Here is a 19,046-nt window from a genome sequence, read left to right as displayed (position 1 = left end):
AACTATTCAGAGTCCACGAGCGCCAAAGCATTCAGCTGTCTTGTTGCAATAACTCTAGAAATCAAAGGATTACAAGTCTATACTTTATACAAAAGCAACAACAACAACAACAACAACAACAATCACGTCTGTGAAGTCTCCATCACCATGCTCTGCATATTTCTTAGCCTCACATACCACAGGACACATTTCGAGTTCCTCCCCGCCATGCGAATCAATTTGGCCGCGATGGCTGGGGATGTTGGAAGAAGCATATAATAATGTCTGTTGGATCAGGAGAGCAATCACGTACCCACACAACAGACTATATCCATCCATCCATCCATCCATCCATCCATCCATATCTGATCTGATCTGATCTGATCTGCTGCCACCATGTTCTGGACAAACGTAAGAACAACTCCCCCCCCAAAAAAAAGAAACCAATACTAAAAGAAACCAAAACAGTATCTACTACTGGTACTACCCCTCCTAGCACCAACAGCCTCAGCCCTAAGCACAGCCCGCACCTGGGTAAAATTCTACCCACACTGCCCAACCCCGTCTCCGGGATCCCAGGTGGGCGATCTCGACCTGGACGAGCAATTCGCGGTAGGAATGAACGTTCACGCGGGGTCGTGCCAGGCCATCCCCGTTCCGCTGGCCTACGCGCCCGCAGGCCGATACGTGTCGGTTGAAACGGACGGGTTCTGGCTCTCTCCCGGGGAGACGTGCAGGATTGCCTTGCATGAGTTGCCTGGGTGTGTGGGGGAGGAGGCTCTGATCCAGGGGGATGTGCAGCGCTGGACGACGACGACGACGACGAGCGCGGGGGTTGGAAGTGCGGGAAGTGCGCTGGGGGAGTGTAGGGAGAGAAAGCTTTACGGGCTCAGTGAGATTTGGATGAGCATGTCGTGTGCAAAGGAGGAGGAGGAGGAGGAGGGAGGCAGAAAGGGAGGCAGAAAGGGAAAGAGAAAGGGTTCTATGGTGGTTCATGGGCCGAGTATCAATAATATGACCATGGTGACTGCGTTTTTGAACGGGACCGCACCGGGCGCTGGGAATGGTACGGCGCCTCGGAGGAGATTATGGCAGCATACGCGGAGGAGGCTTTCGCTTTGGGGGCGTTAGATAGCTTACTTCTTCTTCTTCTTCTTTTTGGTGGTTTCTTTGTTCTTATTTTCTGTGTTGGATTCTCTCTGTATATAATATCTATAAAAAGCGTGGCGTTAGTTTGGATATGAAAAGAATAATCTACTAGTCTTGATGGTTTCTCTAATATTTTTCAAGTTGACGAGCAATATCGAGATCCTCTAGATAATCAGGCATAGAAATCAACTTCGAAACTGCCTTCTAATACGTATGGATGTACAGTACATGGATCACCGCTGTCTGTTCGAACAAACAACAGACATGACCAGTTTAGAAGCCAAAACTATCAAGGAGAGAGTTGGCATCTGGCTCATGGAACATTGTGGGCGGCGGCTGTGCTGGTTTCTTTGGTTTCTGTTCAATCGGAGATTTGGGCTCCGCCGCGAACATGGGCTTGACGGGCATGTCGGCAACCACGAGACTGCTTCTCCGTCGAAGCATTTTCCTATAATCAACGCCGCCACTCTCGAGATTAAGCACGCCATCCCGCGTGAGTTGGGGACTGGGAGCTTCCCTTAGGAACTCCCAGTGGCGGACAAGATCCAAGGCGAGGAAGTCGCATCCCATTCGATCGTACAGGCGTGCGTTTCGAATGACAAAATTCCACTCGGCTTGGGCAGACACTTTGGACGCTCCTTTCAGGGTTTGCAAGGTCTTTTCGCGAAGTTGTTTATATAATACAACCAATGCAGGATCGTTGGAAAGGTAAGACTTAGCCTGCAGAGGGATTGACCCCGGTGTTCCAGGAGAGGCAGGGGGTGATGGAACGAGGGTTTCAACGGGTGACTATATATAGATTTTTTTTTTTTGTTAGTCAACAGACCGATTTGAAAGATTTTGAGGGCTTACAATAAGTGATCGCACGGCCATATCACGCCGGCCAAGCATCCAGAAAGCCCAGGAAGCCATCCAACGGTTTCCGTCAGCAGCTGCCTCTGGCAGAACTCGCTTTTCTAAAATCTCCTTCAGCACTGGGCCATCATCTCCTTCATAGGCCCTGGTGATGGCAATGGCGAGTTGAAGGTCGTCCACCTGGTTTAGGCAAACGAAGGCGGCATCCTTCAGACGGTCCGCAAGCAGGAAGAAAGTCGCAGCGTATTCTGGGGGTTGTTAGTAAATATCCTGAGCAGCGGAAACAGTGTGTGTGCTCACCAAACCTCCGTTTCCCTAATAAAGCATATGCATTCTTCATGGCGGAGGTTTGCCATCGAGTGTCGCTGAAGTCATTTCCTAGTAATCGCTGGGTAGCCGCTTGCTCGCGGTGCCAATATGCCATCCGCCAAAGACCCTGGAGAATATTCTTCTTCCTGAGCGCAAGATAATACAAAGAGCAGTCGATTGGATTCTTTTCCTCCGTCTTTGTGTACTCATTTCGAGCGACTACCTCTAATTGCTCCCGCTGGTATCCGTTAGCACATAACCCTAGATTCGACCTAGGACTCTTACAATGGCTGTAGGGCTTGATAACCACATGAACATCCCGCTTTCCCTGGCCGCTTTCCAGGTCAACTTGCCACCAAACTGTCTTGAGACAAGGTCGAGAAGAATGTCCTGACTGCCGCTATGAAATGCCCAAACAATCTCTCGCCATGAGACTGTATCATTATTAGCAACACCCTGCGTTCTACGCAACATATGCTGTCGGAAAAACAGGAGATAACGAGCGGCGTTGTCATCCATTGAACGCCGATGTTTCTCGACAGTAGCAACACATTCAACGGCATCAACCAGCCGAAATTGCTCTTGGCTAGATAACTGGGGTAAAGCAACCCGCGCTAAGTTTTCATTGAGGGCAGCGGCGGTGGTTTCATCCATTACTGTCGGTTCATCCTCTAGGGAAATATCTGCATATGACGAGTTGAGTTCTTTTGAGAATGCCTTTTGGGGCGTCTTCGCACATTAGTAAAAAACCGTGCTTGTCACTTGAAGTTTAACTCACATCATGCTCCACATAGAAATCCTCCAAAGGCATCTCTAAAAACCCATCGATCTCATCGCCCTCGGTGTAGAATTTGAGTTTCCGATGGAGATTCATCAGAATTGAATGGACCAGGTTTGCCTTGCCGCTGAGTATACACTGCGCGATAAATTGCGGGTGGAAAACGGGAAGCGGGCCATTAAGGCGACTGACGATCTCGAAAAGACCTACAGATGCGGAGCCATGAGATGGGATGCGCAGCTGGGATACTAGGCGGTCGGCGGTATCAATCTGATTACCATAAACAAAAAGTTGATTCCCTGCTCCGATAGCAAGATGGCCATTGCTGAGCCAGCAGGAATCACCGATCGGATGGGGAGTGAGGTCGCGGATCCGGATTTCTCGGATTTGTGTCCACGATGGACCAGAGTCGAGGTAGTCATAACGAAGCTGTGATAGTAAAATTACCTTGTGCGGAAACCCCACCGCAAGAATGGACTGCATGTCTGGTGTGGACGTCCAATCCAGGTCGCGGATAACATCCTGCTGTGAGAAATGCTCCTCGAACTCAAGCTGTGCCCCGCTGGTATCCCAGATAGTCAGCTGTGTGCGATCCTCGTCGACAAGAGCCGCCTTTTTAATGGAACTTCCGCTGGCGAGAGAAGGGTTCATGATACCGGTCTCAACCGTAGATGTTAAGAGCCACTCAAGTCGGCTATTCTCATGATCAACCTTGGTAGTCCATGTTCGAACAACACCTGTCTCAGTATAAGACAGAGCGATGTCAGGTGAAAAAAGATCGAAAAACCCTGATATCTGAGCCCTCGGACCCGCCGGGTCAACTGGGAGAATATAAGATATGTCCTCTTTGAGGCCTAGATGAAAAGTACAAAACTTCTTCAAATAACATTGGGAATCAGGCTTCCCACCGTTAGCTTGCTTCTTTTTAGTCGGAAGTTGAATTTCCCAGGCTACTCCACTCATATCAGCCGCAATTGCTGCTATGTATAGGAACCCTGAATTCTGCTCAGCAGCTGGGACCGACAAAACGCAGAGAGGCTTGCTTGAAAGCTCCAACGTCGCGTCTGCGAGCTTGGTGGCATGGAACGAGCGAATGTCCCAAAGAGAAATTCCATGGTGATGTAGGTTAACAATGAAATCTCCATTTTCAATCACACAACTACGATGAATATGTTCATCAGAAGACAAGGAGCTCCTGCGGACAAGCCCGGAGTCGCTCTCCTTCCACTTTTGCTTCCAGATCAACGCGTTGTTGTCATCAGTACGCGAGGTAACAGTACCTCCAGTGGCATTGCGGAGGATTTTTTTGATAGGACCGATATGTCCGGTCCAGGACGCTTTGAGATTAACTCTGTTTTTGCGTGGAGTTGGGTCGAATAACACATCGACTTGGGAGTCGAACCATTCGATTCGGCCGTCAAAGTGATGGATAAGAACGGATATGGAATCCGGTGGATCCGAGCTTTGAAATGCGCATAATCGGGCATAGTCCTCTTGCGAGGAAAGGCCAGGCATGAATGAAAAGTCCAAGCCCTCCACATGCAGGATATTAAAAACGCTCATTTCTGACCTGACTTTCGAGCCAACATCTTCCAGTGCCCATGCAGACATATGTCCCATCCCATCTATCACAACACATATTTCCGGACTCTTGTTCGCCACTTCAATTAGATGCTCCAAGGCGTGGTTGCCCTTATTCCCTGTGCTTCTCTGCACCGCCTGCTCAGTAGCGGTACAGAAATCCCGACTATCAACTATAAACCCGTACCTGCGGGTTGCGCTAGTTCTCTCTGTCGCATGTCGCGGCTGCAAAGAGACGTCCATATCGATCTGCGTCCAAAGCTGGAGGGCAGAATGAGCATGATGGTCCATCGTCGCCCACACTCTGATCTTATTGTCCGCACATAGAGTGTAGAAGACGTTTTCCATCGATTGGTCTCGATGGTATGGTCGACGCCAGTGGAATCCTGTAACGATGGCGGGATGTGCGAGATACGATACCTCGAATCGCACGTCATCAGCTCCAAATGCCAACCGCCTCCATACTTTGACCAAACGGTCGTAGTGTCCTGTGGTAACAATGAGGGCCGAATCGGGGGAGAATTGCGCAAATTTGACAGGATTTGCCAGCTTTTGTCGCCATACTGCACGCGGTGTATCGGTTAGATACCAAAGGGTGAGATACGAGTTGCCTAGGAGAAGCTCGTCAGGGGAGCCCCATGAAACAGTCCGAATCGGCTCGTCATCATCTTTGTAGCGGAAGGTAGAGACCAGGGACCACTAAATCAATTCAACTATTAGCATTTCCAAATTACCGGCAGCATTACCCCAAGGGAGAAGCGTCCAAAGAATGCCATTTGGAGAGATTATCGCGACGGACCCTTAACGTTTCGTTCTGAATCCCGTACGGTTGGTAGATAAAAACATCTGGTCCTCCACACGCAGCAATTTTACCAGACGCTTCATCTATCACCACGGCCTCCAGAGCCTTGGTATCGTCCACATAGATTGTTTGTAGGAGCTTATGCGGACCGCCGAGAATAACGAGTGCTTGACCAGAGATGTACACCTAACACGCAACGGCAATTAGTGAACTCGCGTCAACGAAGAAATCCAGAAAGATGTCAAATAATTCAACCCTGTACTGGGTCTTGCTTACAACAACTCGAAGACCATTCCACAGCGCGGTGCTGAAAGATTGGAGCTTCGCTGGGGGTCTCCCCGGCAGTACTGCGCGCATCAGGGTGGTCGTTCGGAGGTCAGACGCTCGATGCGCTCAAGACAGGGGGCATTACACCATTTCCAAGAGGGAACTCAGGGCTATCCGGAATAGCAATGCGAAAAAGAAATGTCAGCAAGAGCTCAACGGAGCAAGTACGTGGAATCGCGAAGAGCTTCGGGGATTTTGGGGGGAGGGGGAGATATGAAGTGAGTGGCTGCTAATAATAAAATGACGCCGTTTTCGCAGCTGCTCCGCCTTCCGCCGTGTGACTGACCACAACATGCGATCAGCTTCATGAAACAGAGATTGGCTATATTTACAGAGTGATCTAAGCAGAGGACTCTTGACACTACTGAAATAATTCCGATTCTATTGAGATTCATTTCTTTTGTCTAGAGGTCGTAGCTATAATTCAACGTATGCCGCGCATTCAATATAGCGAACAAAACAGCTCTTCGCACGCCCGATGCTGCAACAGGGTATTAAAATCACCATCCCAGCCCCAACCAGCCATCATGATATTTTAACATAACAACATATACATATACATATAAACCTGCCAGGAGGCCTCATATTCGTCGATTGGCTGATTTCCTCCCGTCTGTGGGTGACTCTGGCTCCTCGTCCACGAATCGAACGCTTGTGCCCAGAGCGCTGCCGCGTCCATTGCGATCTCGTCGAGTCGAGGTGCTCTGGGTATTCAAGACCTCCGCGCGCAGGAGCCTACTAGCAAACGGTGTTACTAGAGGTGTGGCTGGAGTGGTGGAAGCTCGGGCTAAGGCGCGTGCCCTTGCAGCTCTTCTGGACGGTGAAGTCATGTAGTTGGGCGTAGCTAACGGGGTCGCTGAGGAAACGTGGTTTTCAGAAACAAAGTCATGCGTCTTAAACGGGGTCTCAACAGGATACCAGGGGTCAAATATCGATCGTTCTGCACCGCTGCTAGCCACATGATTAGGGGTTTTTGTAGGGCTCACTAAGGGCCCTGGTAAATCACGAGCCTCGAGGCTCATCCTAGCTTTATCTACCCAATGACGGAACATGCCCCGGGAATGTTTTCGAAGATTCCTGTCTCTCATAGCCTCTGCGGTTTCCGACCTACTCTTGATCTGAAACACCTGAAGGCTAAGCTTGCGCAGCTGAATGTTGGCTTGGCCGAGCACATGTAAGCGATACATACCGACAGCCTGCTCGTCCAGCTGCCGATATCCAACCACTGCTTCGGCCCATCGTATGAGTTGGTCGTAGGCAATCTGCTGGAAGTAAAATGTGTCTGCATCATCACACTCTTCGAGTCGCTTCGCAGTTTTCTCTTGCCAGCGGCTTAGCATTTCGGATGTTATGCTTAAGGATTTCTTCCTGTAAATCTGACCCGCTTGCTCCTCCATTTCGGTGGCATTCTGCGTCTTGAATTTCCACTCCCTGAACACCTTGGAGGCTAGATTAATCTTAGTCTTCCGTCTTACTTTGGCGTAAGCCTCCTGTCGACGACGTTTAGCGGAGTCTAAGGTAGTCGCATGCCAACGCTTCAAAGTGCCAGTCGCGAGGAAGTAAAACCTAGCATCCCGAGTCCACTCGTCTAATTTGGCGACATGCTGGGTTTTTGAGCGCCAAGCCACAAGTGATTCCTGTACAAGTCGTGGTGCGTAGAACTCAAAGGCGACGACATCACGTTGACGTTGTAATGCAAGCTGGTCCCGCCAGCAAGTAAACTTCGACCGGATCAGATCTGCATTCCGACGGTCTTGATGTATGTCGGCGTGATATAGCAATTCGGAGTAAGTGCTACGGATATTTGTCACAAAGTGAGAAAAAACCTCCCGTTTGATTCGCTGTTCGCGGATCCGCTGCATGAGACGGAATCGCTCTGCCAAAATCCATTTATACATAGCCTCCATCTTCAAGCGCTCTTCGATGCGGGCGCTAAGGGCTTGACAACGGAGCTGGTCATTCCATGCAATCCACGAGTTCCGCACAATTCTCCGCTGGTCCATCTCTCTTGCTTGTTTTAGCATGTGAGCCCGCTTAACCCACTGCATGTACGCTGAATGGAGGATGCGGTGATCAACCATTTCTGCAACACGGGAGGCGGCTGGAGCCAGACGAGCCTGGATTCTCCATTCTCCTAATGAGTCCTCAAGGAGTTGATGACGTTGGATAGAAACGGCCTTCTGCTCAGCGGAGATGATCGCTTTTGATCTCTCAGATAACGCTTGCAATGCAGAACCAAGTGCAAGGCGCTTATTTTGGGCATCAATCTCATGGATTCGTTCTCTATTCGTTCGAAATGTGCGCAGCCAGTACAGCAAAGACCGCCTTTTGAGGCAGTAATCATGCCATTTGGGGGCGCGTCGCTCGCATAGACTCCAAAACCATTTCCAGTAGAAACCATGTGTTAATTTTTGGTTATGGTGAGCGACTGCCTGTTCTTCAAGACTCTTCACATGGTCCGCCTTTTTCTTCCAAGCCCGAAAGGGTCGTTGTAATGCGAATCGTTGGGCTTTTAGCACGTTGATTGCTGTTATTTCACGCCATGCATTGAAGTACTTGACGCTAAGGACATGTCGTCGTGCAGCTGTAGTTTTCTTAACTTCATCGGAAGTCACCTCGGCCCAATGGGTAAATGCCTTCGTCATCAAATACAGATCTCGAGCCCGTGCAGCGCGCTTTTCCAAGTGACTGAAAAACCGTTCTGTCCGTGCTTCTTGTCGTTTATTGCGGATGATTGTATGCCACGTTTCAAAGGCCTGGCGGAGAAGAGTGCTTCGATCCCGGTTGACAGAGACCATGTCCATATCTCGATGGGTCTGCCGTGTTTGAACGGCCTTTTTCATCCACTGAGTGATGATGCGCCTATTGATTGCCCGCTGGCGATACATATTGAATGTCGATGCATCTCGTAGCAAGTCCGACAGTGATGGTCGGTAGATCATCTCCGGTGGTATCTCTGGCTTTTCAAAAATAACATCTGAGGGAGCGATGGATCCTTCCTCTTCTTCCTCTTCGGAGCTGATAGAGCTCACCGAACGAATGCTACGCGATTTGGAGGCTTTAGCTTGCGAAGCTTCGGCTATCCTTCGAGAACGATCCTCGTTCACGGCAGAGGCAGGCTCACTAGACCTTTTCTTAGTCGATTCCAGGAGGTCCATCCGACTCATAAGGCGCCGACCGACTTCTAGGAACTGTGCAATCAATTGAGTTCTATCCGGTGATTCAGATCTCTTCTGACCAGGTGTACGACTTGGCGATAGGGAATCAAGGAACTCAGGCTTCCCTATTTGTAATCGCGACATCGAGGAACGAGAACTTGGGCGGTTTATAAAACTTCTCTGCGTAGGGTCGTCGCCGATATCGTACATTGAATTGAACGATGCTCGTCTGCGCCGCGGTGTCTGTATAGTATCCTCTCTTGAAGGCGGGTCGACCCTCTTCCTCAACTGAACATCAACAGAGGACAGATTATCGGTAAGAGGGTCATTCTCAGTCTCCTCGTTCCCAAATTCAATCAGGATGCCCATCTGTTGAAGCAGGTTTTCAAATTTGTCGAAGAGGGTCTCCCCTACGACATCTTTACTTCCCATCTTGAACAGGAAACGCATACAGGCATAGCCTGGATCCGCATCCGATCCATGCTCCGCAATAACCTCATCATATTCCTTGAACAACACTCTGTACGGAAGGCGAACAGCTTCTGGATCACGCTCCGCGCGGGTGATAATCTGGAAGAGGAAGCCGACATCTAACACAAAAGCCAGCAGATGTCAGTTCCTTTTTTTTTGAATGCAATAGCCAGATATAAAGAAAAGAAATAATTGTTTTCATACCTTCATCTGAAAGGGCCGGGTCTTCATGGATTAAAGCTCTTCGTTGGGCGGAATCGGGAGGCATTGAAATATCCGCGACTTAACGCGTGTTTTGCGGCGATGGGTCATGGAGGCGGGAAACAACATCAACCATTGCGAGTCCCCAGAAAGGATACAAAACAAATTCTCACAGCTGTCGAGATAACAATGCGGGATCCCGCCGATTGAGACAACAGCCGCCCTAGCAGAAATACTTTTATGGCCAACAAGATGTTTTGCTGATTGCGCAGCGAATCAAACACGGACGACAATTTGGTCATGTGACTACAGATTATGTAATATAACTTGTTGGCGAATCCCATCACAAACAAACAACAACAACCAGAGTCACCAGGAAGTAAGCGATTCTTGCATCGCCTCGAAGTAAAGACACGGTCTGAGAAGAAAAGATGCCGTCCGCAAAAACAAGGCCCGTTGAGAAGTTTGCAAAGGCTACGGCCATGTGTTCCGCAGAGGTAGGTTTCTTCCTGCGTTTTTGGGCCTACGTCGAGCGTGGAAATCCAGCTAAATCAAGTCGTAATCATCCAGGCGGCCGCATACGGAAAGTGCATTGTTGCAGACTATAATGCAGTGCAGAAAGATATGTGTGCTAAAGAATTTATGAAGCTGAAGGATTGTTTCCTGGTAAAGTAGCCTGGTATACATCTGTCAGAATATGGCTAATGTGCTGGGTCCACAGGCTGCATCTAAAAAGGTTTAAGAAGAAAATATAACAGAGCATGCATCAGGCGCAAAAAGGTGCATTGTGAGACTTTTGTAGTGCTTTATGGGTTACAGTTCGATATTAATGTGGAAGGAAGATGTATATATATCTTTTAAATGGAATGTTATTTTCTTGGGAATATATAGCCCTAAGGATTCAACTCAAGATTTAAAGAAAATAGAAATCATATCCTGAAAGTCTACAGCTTCAGTAACCGCAGCAAGAAAGTCGCGTTTTGTACTTCCTGCTCCTCCTGCATGATCATGCCTTCTTCGTCTGCATTCGGTAGCTTGCCCTCAGCAGCCTTACACTGCTCCAGTGGCCGGCGAACAACTTTCTCAATGACCGATGCCTGGGTTTCAAATGCCTCGCGGATTCCGACGTTGTCGGGATCCGAGAGCACGACATACTGCATTTTGACATCGTCCGTAGGGACCAAACCAGCCTTCTTACGAAGACGCTGGAGACGGTTGATGATCTCGCGGCCCAGTCCTTGATGGGCCAGCTCTGGGTAGAGATGAACATCAAGAATGGTCAGCACATCAGCGTCCGCGTTAGGCTCCATAGCTTCGGAGGAGGAGTCTTGCTTGAGACCGCGCTTGACAACAAGATCACCCTCAACAAGCTCAATACCGTCAACAAGAATCTTCTTGTCGGTAACGAATTTCTTCACATCATCGCTGCTCAGAGATGGCAAGGCCTTCTTGACCTTTTGAACCTCTTTCTTCAGCTTCTTGCCCAGAGTCGGCCAGTCAGCTGTCACACTATACTGGACATTGTACTTGGCCTCATCGGACGACAATACGAGTTCCTGGACATTAATTTCCTCGAGAATGTAGGTCTCCAAAGACTTCACGTCGTCCAAGAATTGCTGGTCTTGGTGGATGACGACAAGTGTCTTCAGAGGTGTCTTCAGGCCGAGGGATCGACGCTCACGGGAAATACGGGCCATTTCGATAACCTTTTGCATGCGTGCTACCCTCCTCTCCACAATCTCATCGAACAATTCCTCACGTACTTCAGGGAAGGGAAGGAAGTGGACGCTCCGGCTATCCTCGCTGCGGAGAGCCTCTGGGATATGAGGAAGTAGTCGCTGATAGATATTATCGGTAAGGAATGGTGTGAACGGCGCAAGGCCTCTGACCAAGGTGTAGATCACCTCAAACAAGGTATTCAGAGCATGCAAGGTGTCATCAACGCCGTTCTCACCCTTTAAGCGCTTGCGGTTGAATCTGATGTACCAGTTGGTGGTGTTGTCAATCAACTCCAGGAGACGGGGAACGACCGTGTACAGACGGTATGCAGCCATTTCCTCGTTGACGAACTTCAAGAGACTTTGACAACTAGCGAGGATCCAACGGTCCATGACATTGGTGTTAGTAGCTTCGGCTTTAGGATCCCACATGTAATCAACATCCGTAGTCTTCTTGAAAAGCGCCGCTTGACCTTCAAAGAACTTGTAACTATTCCACAGGGGGAGAAGTACTTTAGCGACAATCTCCTTGACGCCCGACTCCTTGAACCTGAGTGGCTCCGCACGAACGACGGGCGAGTTGATGAGGTAAAGTCTTAGGGCATCCGAGCCGTATCGGTCCATGACCAAGGAGGGATCGGGGTAGTTCTTCAACCTCTTGGACATCTTCTTTCCATCCTCTGCAAGAACGATTCCATTCACGACACAGTTCTTGAAAGGCAGCTTACCGAAGAGGTGAGTGCCCAGAACAGTCAAGGTGTAGAACCAGCCGCGGGTCTGATCTAGACCCTCTGCGATGAAATCACCTGGGAAGCTTTTCTCAAACTGATCCTTGTTTTCGAACGGATAGTGCTGAGACGCATATGGCATGCTGCCTGATTCGAACCAACAGTCGAACACCTCACTGACACGCCGAAGCACACCATTGCCCTTCTTACTTGGAATAGTGATGTGATCAACCTTGTCGCGGTGAAGGTCAGTAAGCTCTCCTTCATAACCGCTAAGCTCCTTGAGTTCTTGGACGCTTCCGACGGCGACGACCTCACTAAAGTCATCGCTAACCCATAGAGGCAGCGGGGTGCCCCAAAACCTATTACGGGAAATGTTCCAATCGCGGGCATTCTGGATCCAGCTAGCAAATCTCCTGTCCTTCACAAAGCTAGGAACCCAGTGCGATTCTTCAATACCCTGGAGCATCTGTGGGATGATAGGTCCGATCTTAACAAACCACGAAGGAACGGCCCGGTAGATCAAAGGTGTGTCAGAGCGCCAACAGAATGGGTAACTGTGAGTAATCTGGCTGTCCACAATAAGACGACCATTTGCCTTTAAGTACTTAATGATGGCCTTATCAGCAGTTTTGACATGTTGGCCGTGGAAATCCAGAACCTCAGATGTAAAGCAGCCCATCTCGTCGACTGGATTGGGGGGCTGGCGGTTTTCATCAATAACACCACCATCCACAGCAGTCTTGTAATCGTCCTCACCAAATGCAGGGGCCTGGTGGACAATACCAGTACCATCTTCAGCAGTCACATATTCAGCATTCAGCACACGATATCCATGATCCTTGAATGTATCATAAAAGTAGTTGAAGAGGGGCTGGTATTTCCAATCCTTCATCTGCGACCCCTTGAATCGGTCCACAATCTTAAACTTGGCCTTCTTGGGGTCTTTATACAGGGTTCGAAGCAATGTCTCCAGAAGAATGTAATGCTTTCCGGAGGCCTCGTCATGGATCTTGATATATTCGTAGCCAGGATTTACTGCGAGAGCGACGTTCGAAGGGAGGGTCCAAGGCGTAGTCGTCCAGGCAAGAAGGCAGGTCTCTGGATCATCCACTAGAGGAAATGTGACCACAACAGCAGGATCCTGGACGTCCTTGTAATTTTGCTGCGCCTCAAAGTTACTGAGGGGGGTGTTGAGGGCAGTGGAGTAAGGCATGACACGATAGCCCTTATAGACAAGCCCCTTGTCGAACAGCTGCTTGAAAACCCACCAAACGGACTCCATAAAGGGCGTGTTCATGGTCTAAGTAGGGAGAAATAATCTATCAGTAAAGCCTCCTTCTTCCAAGTATCCCCAGCGCAGCCCTGTCAAAAATTGACCGGCCGCTGGAAGAAGACTTTACAGACCTTATAATCATTATCGAAGTCGATCCAACGACCAAGTCTTTCAATAGTTTGACGCCATTCAGAGGCAAACCTCATGACAATAGCTCTGCACTCGTCGTTGTACTTCTCAATCCCCAGCTTTTGGACCGCCTCCAAACCTGACATGCCCAATTTCTTATCGATCTCGTATTCGATAGGCACACCGTGCGTATCCCAGCCGAATCGTCGCTCGACATAGTGACCTTTCATCGACCAATATCGAGGAATAATATCTTTAATAGTCGAAGCCAGTAGATGGCCATAATGGGGGAGGCCGGTTGCGAAGGGAGGACCGTCGTAAAAAGTGTAAGGTTTGCGGCCCTCGGAGAGCTCGACCTGTCGGCGGAAGGCATTGATCTCCTTCCACCTCTGCAGGACGAGCTCCTCCTCCTTGGGAAAATCAATGGACATGACGAGTAGCAAAAATCGTGGCAGTCGTCAAGTTGGTGGTTGTCGTAATTGCGAGGGATGCCGCGGGGTAGGGATACAATTAAAGAAAAGGCGAGGGGCTTGAAAATGTGAGTCACCCCGCGCAACCTGACTTTTGCCAAGCCACACCGCAAATCAGTTTCAGGGCTTTTCTTTTTTTTTTTTTTCTGCTACAGTGCGATATATAAAAGTTGCGGGGGAAATGAACAACAGTGGTATAGATGCTCTTGGGCTTTGTTGCCCTTATGTTTCTAGTATTTATAACCTACTCTTCCTCTTCCTCTTCCTCGTCTTCCTCGTCGCCTTCCTCATCTTCAGATACTTCTTGTCCTAAGTCCTTCAGGCGTTTCTGCGGCGTGGGATTAGTATGTGTATAGGGATAGTCCACGGTATATATCTCTAACTTACCTTATCCTCATTCCGTTTAGTCTCAAGGTCACCAAATACAATCAGTAGATCCTCCAGTTCAGCTTGTGCTGCCTTACGCCCTTCTTCTTTCTCTTTAGCGTCCTCCTTCGCCTTTACTAGGGCTTTCTGGGCGTCTTCGAATGCCTGCGCAGACTTGCGCACCTCTGCTTCGAGTCTTGCGACCTCCTTTTCGGCTTGCTCTGCCCTTGATTCTAATGCGGAACATCTCGAAGAGTAGTCATCCCGCACAGCCTCAATGTCCTGCGTAGACTGTTCCTTCAATGTATCGAATTCTGAGCGAAGAGTTTGGTTGGCAGATTCAAGCTTAGTAACTTCTGACACATGTTCTTGTTTAGCGGTGTTAATTGTTGACTGGAGACCCTGAATTGTCCTGTTCAGGTCGGAGACTTCAGCCACGTGTTGTTCCTTGGTTCTAGTAGCGTCTGACTTCAAGGAGTCAATAATTCGAGCCAGGCCCGTAGCCTCACCTGCGTATTGTTCCTTAGCTTTAGTAGCGTCTAACTTCAAGGAGTCAATCATTCTAGTCAGGCCCGCAGCCTCATCTGTGTGTTGTTCTTTGGTCTTAATGAGATCCAACTCTAGTGACCGGATCTTCTTTTGGAAGTCAGCAACCTCGGCCTCATGACGCTCTTTAAACTTTGAGCTCTTCCTTTCGTAATCAGCGGAAGTTTCTCGCAACTGTGTGTCAATGGCCCGGAGCTGTTCCCCATGTTGCTTCAATAAATCGTTCTTGAGTTTGTTATGCTGCTCCTTCAACGCTGACAATTCTTGTTCATGACGTCTTTGAAGAGATTCATGCATCTGCTGCATTTTCGAGGACTCCAAGTTTCTCGAGTCTTTCGTTTTCCGATGCTCAGCTTGCTCATGCTCGATTTTATGCCTCAAGGAAACCAATCCGGACTCAAGCTTCTGTATTTCATGGCCCTTTCCCTCGATTTCAGCCTTCAGAGAGTCGACTAACTCACGCGAGACCCCTCTCTCCACACCATTCGTGATCACAGATATTTCAAGTCCGGGTTCACGGTCGATTGCTCGAATTAGACGGGTAAAGTTGTCTTTGAGAAATTCAACAAACATCCTGTCGAAGAAGATGTCGGGAAGTCCACCATCGTAGCTTGCGCCTACTGTCTGAGGCAGAACTTCGAAATCCCGAATCATGGGGGACTCCCGGAATCGAGTTATCCGATCGATGTACTGTTCCCTTCCCAGTTGTTCAATCAACAGCTTATGCAGTGTCTTCCGGGGGATCGGGGAGTCTTTAGAAGAAAACTCATAGATAATTCCCAACAAAATAGTGGAAAGTCCAGGAACGAGGACATTCGAGGCACCTCGATGTTTAGTTTCTTGTAATAGGCTCTGGATGCTGCTTCCTTCTCCGAGGAAGTCATTGACCGCGTCGGGTTCTTCAAATAACCAACCACAAAGCAGCATCAAATATCCAAGTGATATCCTCTCATCGTCTCCTCGGTTTATACCAGTAATCAGATTGCCTACTATTGTTTGAATGCAAGTGATGACTTCTTCGCCACTATCAGCATCGCCCTCCGTCACCCCCATGGCAACTGACTTGGCTTCAGCATTTTCGAATACCAGGTGGAACATCAGGACAGAAGCCATCCAAGTTTGGTATGGGTCAGCATTCCCTCGGGATTCTGGCGGCGTGAGCAGGACGGACAAGATGTTAGGGATCTCGTCCTGGCCGCTAACATGCCCATTGATTGCCCTTCCCAAGACGTGGACGCGAATTCCGTTGTGGTTTGCAAAGAAGGCTTTAACACATTCACAAGCTGCAAGACGTGCATCCAGAAGCTGTATGGATGCTGGTTCAAGCGACAATTTGAGCAGCGCTTCGATCACATTGATCCGTGGAAGCGCTTTGGTCTTGGTGCCGTTCACACCATTACTTGCCTCCCCAGGTCCCCAAGACACTTCAACGTCTCCAAATCTCTCTTGTAGAGGCGTATTGGCGCGAATCAAATCTGCACATGTCGCTAGAGCCTGTATTGGTCTATGTCAGAGTAGGCTTTTCCAGTCCACCAAAACGGTCACTAACCTTGGCGGTGACATTGACATTAAACCTTTGACCAAATGCTGTGCTAAGAACTTGTTCCATGACGCCGCTATTCCAGAAAGCCATTTGGTTTGTAGGCGTGTTAATCCCACCTTTCACCAGAAAGAGTTGGATGATGACCAGCAACCCCCAAATGTTCTTATCCCGGTGGGCAAGCGCCCATTGAGGAGTTGGCTCTTCGCTCTCCTCTTCCTTATTGACATCAGTAAGAAGTTTGGCCAACTTTTGTATGCATCCCATTTCTCGAAAATATGACTGATTGGGAATATTGAGCCTTAACAGGTTGGCAAGCAGCGAAAGACAGTCCTCGATAACCTCTGATCCGTGTGCCAACCCCCCCTCAGTCTCCATAAGCGAGAATATCGACTCAAATGCATTTTCGAAAGCAACAAGCTTTTGGAATTCTTCGGAGGCGGGCGTTAATGCAATAAGAAGCAGCAAAGATTCTAAGAACATTTGTTAGCGGGCAGAGACCTTTACAGTATTACCAAAATGTTCACAAACCATTTCGTATGGGCTCCCGGGCATCTCCCAGAGCACCAACCAACCTAGGAATACCGAGAGGTGCTGTCAAGATACATTCTTGGGTTCTTTCCGGTCGCGCACTCGAGATCTGGAACATCAGCTGGAGCGAGTAGAGGCGAGAGTAAAAATCCCGGGTATCTAGAAGGTCAAGCAGTGCAGTTATATTGTCTTGTCGCTTTCACCTTGTTAGCAAGCCCAGAAACCACCATGTTGTCGCCTTGTCGTACCTGGGTGAATTCGTCTGAGAGCCAAAGAGCTATCTCATCAGATGCTTCGGGCTAAAAAGAAACGTCAGTGAATTAAATTAAATGTAGACCAGTCCAGACAAACGAACGCTACTCTCATCGGGGGAAAATAGCATCAACAAGGTCTCGAGGACCACTTTGAGCGTGTCCACATCTTCCCGGTCATTTCGCAGGCTGCTAATCAACGGTCGCAAAGCCCCCGACGCAACTGATGCAGGATAGATCTTCGCAAAGCTCCTGAGTCCCTGTATAGCTGCCCGCCGATCTTCCAGTAAGGTCGCACTCTGCAGTCTACTGCTGAGAGTGTTGATAGTATCCGTTGCCGTTTGTTTGGCCGGCGCCTGCGACTCGAGGATTCGAAACATCGCAACAGGTCAATCGAAATTTCATGGTCACCACCGGTCGGGAGGATAGCAATTGGTAGACATGGGGTGGTGCCAAAGAGAACCCCTTTAGAACAAGTAAAAAGGAGTGAGTTGTTCTCTATGAAGCCAAGCAATAGTCTATCACAACGGAGTTGCCAGTGCCAAGTGGCCGCTAAAGCTAAACTACCGGAACCGCGACAAAAGTAGCGCCGAGCAGCCGCAAATGGATTCGGGGGACTTCCTCTGATTGTCGCGATCGCAGAGACTTCCTTCTTTCTTTCATCGTCCTCAACCCCCTCACAGGCTGCCTCTCTTTCGCATTCCATGCGCAGCTTTTGTGATTATTAGGGCTGTGCTGTATCTTTACTATCTCTAGACTCAGGGATCTGCGTCGAGAGAACCAGTGGTCGATACTACAAGTTCAAGTCGCTGATGGAGAGCATTGTCGGGCCAGCTTAAATCCTCTCCGCTTCGGTTTTTTTGTTAGGTTCAGAAAAAGAAATAGACAATTTCTTTCGCTCTTCTCTGTTCCCTCGTATATTTTGTCCTGGATTTACCGTCGTCATGGGTGTTCCAGCCTTGTTCAGATGGCTTTCCAACAAGTACCCGAAGATTATCTCACCGGTAATCGAGGAGTTTCCAGAAGTCGTGAATGGAGAAGAAATCCCGGTTAATACCACGGGTCCAAACCCCAACGGAGAAGAGACAGATAATCTGTATCTGGATATGAATGGAATTGTCCATCCCTGTACCCATCCGGAGGGCCGGCCACCACCAGCGAACGAGCAGGAAATGATGCTGGAGATTTTCAAGTACACCGATCGTGTTGTGAATATGGTCCGCCCCAGGAAACTTCTCATGATCGCTCTTGGTATGTTCAAACTTCCTTAGTTACAAGATCCATGCAATTTTTAGGCTGACGAGAATATGGTTGGAATACAGATGGCGTCGCCCCCCGTGCAAAGATGAACCAACAGCGAGCACGTCGATTCCGTTCCGCCCAAGAGGCTAGGGAAGCAGATGAGAAAAAGGAAGAGTTCCGCAAGATGCTTGCGAAACAGAACGGCAACAAGGATCGAGGCCTCGAAGAGGAGGTCATCAAGAAAACTTGGGATAGCAACGTTATTACTCCCGGAACACCATTTATGGACATCCTTGCTGCCTCATTGCGCTACTGGATTGCGTACAAGCTCAATACTGATCCCGCATGGGAAAAGGTACGGCCTCCGACCCCTTTTTGATCTAGTTTCGTTCTAACTCGCATAGTTGAAAATTATTATTTCCGATGCCACAGTTCCCGGAGAGGGCGAGCATAAGATCATGGAGTTTGTCCGATCGCAGCGAGCCTCACCAGAACACGATCCCAACACTCGCCATGTCATGTATGGATTGGTATGCTAATGCAACCTTTTAAGAAATTTAGACCTGCTTTGACAGAAGACTAACTTTTGGATTCCTTCTTTTTTTCTAGGATGCGGATTTAATCATGCTTGGTCTGGCT

The 19,046-nt window shown here is 49.0% G+C and overlaps 6 protein-coding genes across 6 annotated transcripts; 2 read left to right on the top strand and 4 right to left on the bottom strand.

The window, feature by feature from the left end:
* The first annotated feature begins 173 nt into the window (after positions 1 to 173).
* P175DRAFT_0157005 (uncharacterized protein) lies at positions 174 to 1,225 on the top strand. Its single transcript, XM_040892467.1, has 2 exons — positions 174 to 390; positions 448 to 1,225. The coding sequence occupies exons 1-2, from the start codon at positions 376 to 378 to the stop codon at positions 1,108 to 1,110; spliced, it is 678 nt and encodes a 225-aa protein (XP_040754476.1). The 5' UTR covers positions 174 to 375; the 3' UTR covers positions 1,111 to 1,225.
* P175DRAFT_0454418 (WD repeat protein) lies at positions 925 to 5,971 on the bottom strand. Its single transcript, XM_040894571.1, has 7 exons — positions 5,730 to 5,971; positions 5,451 to 5,639; positions 3,071 to 5,350; positions 2,578 to 3,021; positions 2,284 to 2,530; positions 1,981 to 2,231; positions 925 to 1,917 (listed from the first exon to the last, which is right to left on the bottom strand). The coding sequence occupies exons 1-7, from the start codon at positions 5,808 to 5,810 to the stop codon at positions 1,402 to 1,404; spliced, it is 4,008 nt and encodes a 1,335-aa protein (XP_040754475.1). The 5' UTR covers positions 5,811 to 5,971; the 3' UTR covers positions 925 to 1,401.
* A 184-nt stretch (positions 5,972 to 6,155) lies between these two features.
* On the bottom strand, positions 6,156 to 9,840 carry P175DRAFT_0522154 (Sfi1 family protein). The gene is made up of 2 exons (XM_040899239.1): positions 9,614 to 9,840; positions 6,156 to 9,528 (listed from the first exon to the last, which is right to left on the bottom strand). The coding sequence occupies exons 1-2, from the start codon at positions 9,675 to 9,677 to the stop codon at positions 6,362 to 6,364; spliced, it is 3,231 nt and encodes a 1,076-aa protein (XP_040754474.1). The 5' UTR covers positions 9,678 to 9,840; the 3' UTR covers positions 6,156 to 6,361.
* A 201-nt stretch (positions 9,841 to 10,041) lies between these two features.
* P175DRAFT_0530177 (uncharacterized protein) lies at positions 10,042 to 10,352 on the top strand (the record flags this gene model as incomplete). Its single annotated transcript, XM_040899760.1, has 3 exons — positions 10,042 to 10,107; positions 10,181 to 10,276; positions 10,332 to 10,352. The coding sequence occupies 3 exons, from the start codon at positions 10,042 to 10,044 to the stop codon at positions 10,350 to 10,352; spliced, it is 183 nt and encodes a 60-aa protein (XP_040754473.1).
* Positions 10,353 to 10,464: 112 nt separating this feature from the next.
* On the bottom strand, positions 10,465 to 13,956 carry P175DRAFT_0454412 (isoleucine--tRNA ligase ILS1). The gene is made up of 2 exons (XM_040894570.1): positions 13,464 to 13,956; positions 10,465 to 13,359 (listed from the first exon to the last, which is right to left on the bottom strand). Exons 1-2 carry the CDS (start codon positions 13,890 to 13,892, stop codon positions 10,555 to 10,557), a joined length of 3,234 nt encoding a protein of 1,077 aa, XP_040754472.1. The 5' UTR covers positions 13,893 to 13,956; the 3' UTR covers positions 10,465 to 10,554.
* Positions 13,957 to 14,094: 138 nt separating this feature from the next.
* On the bottom strand, positions 14,095 to 17,662 carry P175DRAFT_0515046 (putative intracellular protein transport protein (UsoA)). Its single transcript, XM_040898834.1, has 15 exons — positions 17,270 to 17,662; positions 17,163 to 17,213; positions 16,915 to 17,110; positions 16,393 to 16,856; positions 15,930 to 16,337; positions 15,869 to 15,905; positions 15,732 to 15,832; positions 15,562 to 15,695; positions 15,297 to 15,540; positions 15,241 to 15,269; positions 15,119 to 15,219; positions 15,019 to 15,097; positions 14,952 to 14,988; positions 14,319 to 14,930; positions 14,095 to 14,259 (listed from the first exon to the last, which is right to left on the bottom strand). Exons 1-15 carry the CDS (start codon positions 17,543 to 17,545, stop codon positions 14,176 to 14,178), a joined length of 2,853 nt encoding a protein of 950 aa, XP_040754471.1. The 5' UTR covers positions 17,546 to 17,662; the 3' UTR covers positions 14,095 to 14,175.
* Between the last annotated feature and the right edge of the window lie 1,384 nt (positions 17,663 to 19,046).

The sequence above is a fragment of the Aspergillus ochraceoroseus genome, assembly GCF_002846915.1.
Source record: "Aspergillus ochraceoroseus IBT 24754 chromosome Unknown P175scaffold_2, whole genome shotgun sequence".
Classification (NCBI taxonomy): domain Eukaryota; kingdom Fungi; phylum Ascomycota; class Eurotiomycetes; order Eurotiales; family Aspergillaceae; genus Aspergillus; species Aspergillus ochraceoroseus.
The sequence above is the reverse complement of the archived record's forward strand: the minus strand, read 5'-3'. Positions and strand labels throughout refer to the sequence as shown.